At 39.7% G+C, this 6,000-nt stretch overlaps 1 protein-coding gene across 1 annotated transcript; it reads left to right on the top strand.

The window, feature by feature from the left end:
• Positions 1 to 1,975: 1,975 nt before the first annotated feature.
• LOC115138056 (claudin-15-like) lies at positions 1,976 to 4,781 on the top strand. The gene is made up of 5 exons (XM_029674454.2): positions 1,976 to 2,416; positions 2,975 to 3,139; positions 3,250 to 3,331; positions 3,477 to 3,584; positions 3,690 to 4,781. Exons 1-5 carry the CDS (start codon positions 2,200 to 2,202, stop codon positions 3,778 to 3,780), a joined length of 663 nt encoding a protein of 220 aa, XP_029530314.1. The 5' UTR covers positions 1,976 to 2,199; the 3' UTR covers positions 3,781 to 4,781.
• Positions 4,782 to 6,000: the final 1,219 nt, after the last annotated feature.

Genomic DNA, 6,000 nt, shown 5'->3' with positions numbered 1-6,000 from the left:
AAGCAATTGGAGTCCTGTAGTGGTGCCATGACCCTTCAAAATAAAAGGGTTATAAGATATACAAGGATGTCCATCTGTCCTCAGGAGGAATGAAGTGAGTGCAATATGAATGCATAAATTCCTCAATATTCTGATTGTTGAGTGCTTGAACACCATCCAATTATGTCTTTAAAAAAATGTATCAGTGAACATCTTCAGTATATGTCTAGTTGTCGAGCACCCCTCATATCCCTTTGTTTGCTAGAGCGTGAAAGCTTCCCTAAATAACCATTCTCCACACCTCTAGGCCACTATCCCCTATGGGTTTAAAAACATGAGAATGTTGTAGAGGTCGACCGATTAATCGGAATGGCCGATTAATTAGGGCCGATTTCAAGTTTTCATAACAATCGGAAATCTGTATTTTTGGGCACCGATTTGCCAATTTTTTTATACCTTAATTTAACTAGGCAAGTCAGTTAAGAACACATTCTTATTTTCAATGACGGCCTAGGAACGGTGGATTAACTGCCTTGTTCAGGGGCAGAACGACAAAATTTCACCTTGTCAGTTCAGGGGAACCAATCTTGCAACCTTACAGTTAACTAGTCCAACGCAATAACAACCTGCCTCTCTCTCGTTGCACTCCACAAGGAGACTGCCTGTTTTACGCGAATGCAGTAAGCCAAGGTAAATTGCTAGCTAGCATTAAACTTATCTTATAAAAAACAATCAATCATAATCACTAGTTAACTACACATGGTTGATGATATTACTAGATATTATCTAGCGAGTCCTGCGTTGCATATAATCAGACTGAGCATACAAGCATACAAGTATCTAAGTATCTGACTGAGCGGTGGTAGGCAGAAGCAGGCGTGTAAACATTCATTTAAACAGCACTTTTGTGCGTTTTGCCAGCAGCTCTTCGTTGTGCGTCAAGCATTGCGCTGTTTATGACTTCAAGCCTATCAACTCCCGAGATGAGGCTGGTGTAACTGAAGTGAAATGGCTAGCTAGTTACCGCACGCTAATAGCGTTTCAAACGTCACTCGCTCTGAGCCTTCTAGTAGTTGTTCCCCTTACTCTGCATGGGTAACGCTGCTTCGATGGTGGATGTTGTCGTTGTGTTGCTGGTTCGAGCCCAGGGAGGAGCGAGGAGAGGGACGAAAGCTATACTGTTACACTGGCAATACTAGTGCCTACAAGTGCCTATAAGAACATCCAATAGTCAAAGGTTAATGAAATACAAATGGTATAGAGGGAAATAGTCCTATAATAACTACAACCTAAAACTTCTTGCCTGGGTGTATTGAAGACTCATGTTAAAAGGAACCACCAGCTTTCATATGTTCTCATGTTCTGAGCAAGGAACTGAAACGTTAGCTTTCTTACATAGCACATATTGTACTTTTACTTTCTTCTCCAACACTTTGTTTTTGCATTATTTGAACCAAATTGAACATGTTTCATTATTTGAGGCTAAATTGATTTTATTTCTGTATTATGTTAAGTGTTAATTCAGTATTGTTGTAATTGTCATTATTACAAATAAAAAATATTAAAAAATCGCCCAGCTTTTTTGGTCCTCCAATAAATCGGTATCGGCGTTGAAAAATCATAATCTGTCGACCTCTAGAATGTTGTAAACCATTAAACGCAATGCAAAGACACACCAGAAGCTTGGTCCCCTGCAGTACCACAGTGATGTCACACTTTGAAATGCAAATAGTAATGACATCACTGGTCCTCATTAGGGTGGATTATCTGACAAGTACTCAGCAGGATGTGAAATGTCAGGTGTGGTTAATATGATAATATCTTGATATTTCAAGCAATTTCTAAGATTGCAGAAGCACAAGAAACGTGTATCAGTTTGGATCATGTCCCTAGACCATTTGAGAAAGTCCCTGTCAGGCACCTCCCAGACATGTTTCCCCATGATGTAGCAAATACAAGTGTGTGTGTGTCTGTGTGTGTGTGTGTTTATGAGGGTGTGGGAGAGAACACAGGTAGGCAACGATAAATCACTGAGCATGTCTGTTGCTCATTGACAACCTGACACAATCGTGACCAAGAAGGGGAGCAGACACTCAACAGAATTTCATCCTGTGGAGCTATATGCTTATATTTTACAAGCTAACGATAGGATATCCTATTTTTTTCTCTCTTTTCTTTCTCCTTCTGTTTTTATTTACACCAATTACTTGACCAATCTAAATGGATCCTATACTGGAGGTTGTTTGCTTGCTGCTTGGGTTCATAGGATGGGTGATGGTGGGGATAGCTATACCGAACCGTTACTGGAAGGTTTCAACGGATGACGGGAACGTCATCATTACCTCGAACATCTATGAGAACCTATGGATGTCCTGTGCCACGGACTCAACTGGTGTCCACAACTGCCGCGAGTTCCCCTCTCTACTGGCCCTGAACGGCAAGTGCACCACAAGATAATAGGAATCTTTGTCAATAAAAAAAATAGAACAATTGCAATAGAGAAATTAAGCAACAATGTTTGAAGAGTAAATCCATTTATTGCCTGTGATGTTTGATATTGTTTTGTTGTAGTTAAACTATGTAAAGGCCCATAGGCAATACTTTGACCTTTTTCCTTTGTGGTTAAACATATGATTATCCAAGAACGACATAAATAATCAATCCATTTAGGTGGAATCAAGATGTAATTGGTTAAGATAAAAATCTGCCAAATAATTTGTTCAATACTACACAATTCTGGTATTTGATTGTGCCAATTTACCTTCCCTACTCAACAAAACAGAAGGCTGTTTCAATACATCATATCCTTAAATATTTATCATAATTATTAGTTTCAAGTGTGCCAATTAAAATGTGCATTACTCAATATGATTCTGTACAAATCACATAGGAAACCAATTTGATAATCATTGTATTTATTATTACAGTATATTAAAAAAACATATAATAGCCCTATTAAATATTGATTGTACAATTTGTCTTTATTTTTAAGCAGGATACATCCAGGCGTCTCGAGCATTGATGATTGCAGCGGTCGTTTTTGGATCTATCGGGCTCGTCGCCACCCTGGTCGGGGTACAGTGTTCTAAAGCGGCCGGAGAGGACATGGTTCTAAAGGGTAGAATAGTTGGCGTTGGTGGTGTGCTTTTCTTTCTTCAAGGTAACTGGGCATGCTCAAGTTTACTATAATTACTGTTTCTATGTGTTATAGCTGCCAAATCTCAATTTGTGCACAATTAACTTCTCGCTCTCTCGCAATTTCTCTCTCAGGCCTGTGCACAATGATCTCAGTGTCTTGGTATGCTTTCAACATCACCCAGGACTTTTTTAACCCATTCTATCCCGGGATAAAGTAAGTGAGAGGAGACTGTTGGCCTATTCCAACTGCAGTAATGAGGCTACTGCTGCCCTCTGCTGTATTTTAGACAGAAGAGCAGTCTCACTTCCAAAGCCTGTTTATGAACTTGATTTACTGTAGGACGTACTGTGTGTTGCAGGTATGAAATCGGAGAGGGCCTCTACATTGGCTGGTGCTCGGCTGTTCTTGCTCTCACTGGAGGGTCATGTTTGACATGTGCCTGCAAACTGGGCACGTCTGAGAAACAGTGAGTTCGGTGGATACTGTGTGTATGTATGTGTGTGTCTGTATCCTTCCTGATCCACATCTATGTGTCCTCACCCATTCTTCCTCTCTTCTTTCCCTTCCTCAGACCGTACGAGCCCAGGGGCAGAGTGTACTCTGGAGTTGCACCATCACGGAGTCAGGCTGCCACTTCCTACGGCCAGGACGCCTATGTCTGAGAAAGAGAGGGCACACCACTGGACCCTGTGGATCACCTTCATTCACCATGTGTCAAACCTACCAGACACTGTTACACGCACAGCTACTGAGAAGGTGTAAGGGACTGTACGTTATTTATGAGGGATAAATGGAGAAAAATCGGACTTAAATGAAAATGAATGTCCCTCCCTTCAGTAAAATATATTACCCGACCCTCCCTGAACGTAAAAAAAAACAAGTGACCAACCCCTATACCCACAATAATAATTAAAACATTAAGTGGATAGCAGAGAACATGCCTACCATTTACCCTCAATCATAGGACAGGCCAGAGCCTTAGATATGCAGTTTAAGAAACTGTTCTTCGTTTTATAAGTAGCCAGAAGGTTGTGGATTCGCAGACCACCGCACACAATGGTAGGGGTGAAAAGATATACATTATAATAAAAACACTGCTTGAATCTCTTATTTTCGGGCTGAGAAAAACATGCCTTTTATAAATGCATTTCATGCAATTCTACACGACTGGAGACAAGCAGAATCTTTTTTTAACACCACAAAAGAGCATGACAACAAATGAGCGCATGCTGCAGCACCGGAGACGTTTTCATTTCTATTCAGGGTATTGTTAAAAATGATGATAGGAAAAGTGCTAAAGTTATCGATTAATTGTAGAAATGTAGTGCAACAGAACCAGTTACAACTGAAGCAACTGATCATTAATGAATTCAAGAAAAAGCGATATGCACTTGTAACTTTTTTTCATTTGGGAAATAATGTTCTTATTTATTCTATTTTATTCCATGCCATTGTTGTTACAAAATAGTTTTGTGTTGTCTGTGATTAGGGCATGGGAATACAAGAGCATCTGCTACAGTATTCTAAATGAACAAACTAGGCATGCATAGCTCACTGCATGATCCTCAAACCAAAGACCGGCCAAACTCATGTTTCTAAAAGTGAATTCAAAAGGTACTGTTAAAATGACTGCACTGTAGAATAAAGGCATTTAGTTTTATTATTCAATAGTAAGGAATATTTTTTTTGTATACAGCCTAAATGCAAAATGTATAGGCAGGCTATAGCTTTGAAATCATAATATAGCCTAAATAATTAATTGTTGTTCTTCTTAGGCTACCTGGCTTGCTTCTGACTGATTTAGAATTATTATGTTGTTTAATAGCCTGTTGAAATGTCGAACGTCAATTGATAGTGACAGAATCACACATTCCTTCCCGAGCAAAGTCTTTTTTTGTCTGTCAATGTCATAGAGACAAACCAAAGACATCCCACGTGCATCGGAGTCACGCCTTCCCCCTGCATTTTACAGGTTGTTTCTAGCATAAAGCTTTGCGGACTAAAGCGTTGTTATATGTAGATCGCTTTATATAAATCCGGTCCTATGCTTTTAGCCATTTTCTTTAACAAAAGCCACAATACCCTCGCATACCCCCTCAATTCGAGCCCTGGTGTTAATTTAACACACCAAGCTCTTCAATGACGCAGATATTTAAGGAGTACATGGTGACTGAAGGAATTGGTTGACAATGGATAGTAGACTATAATTTCGTCTGTCAAACAGGTAGGCCTACCTCTTTTTTCTTGAATAGGAAGAAATAGTCTCCAACACAAAGCCCTCTTGTTATTAGCCTAAAGTCAAATCAAAAACGGTATAAATGAATTAGGCCTTCTCGAATGAACCTACCCAACACCCATGCGCTGCTGTCGCTTCATAATAATGTAAGTTATGTAAATGACTCGAATATGGCTTATTGTAAAAGGTCAGTAACTCTGACAAATAGTTTCATTAGGAAACCAAACATATTGATTTTATTAAAATCAATTATAGCATTAGCAAGATTACCTCCAGTCCTAATCTAAGTGTTCTACCTCTCAAACTGAACAGGACATCAGTAGGCCTAGTCGCTTGCACAGATATTGCATTCTTTTTACAAATAAAAATGTATTATCTGAAGAAGCCTTGACTGGCCTCCTGAAATGCCACCATACACACCACAGTCATTGGTTAGGCAGCACGACAGGGTTTACATCAGCCAGAGCAGGGCAAGCCGGGGCTCATAATTCAGAATGTCTATCCCATTGCAGTGTAGTTCAATATACATCATCCCAGCAGCACAAAAACTTGGGAAGTATATTTTCTTAGAAACATAACTTTGCCCTGTGCTTGTCCAAGCATGCTCTCCTTATAGCCTGTAGTATAGGCCAAGGGTAGTACTCAA

The sequence above is a fragment of the Oncorhynchus nerka genome, linkage group LG12 (genome assembly GCF_034236695.1).
Source record: "Oncorhynchus nerka isolate Pitt River linkage group LG12, Oner_Uvic_2.0, whole genome shotgun sequence".
In the NCBI taxonomy this organism is placed as follows: Eukaryota; Metazoa; Chordata; class Actinopteri; order Salmoniformes; family Salmonidae; genus Oncorhynchus; species Oncorhynchus nerka.
This window is presented reverse-complemented; position numbering and strand designations above follow the sequence as displayed.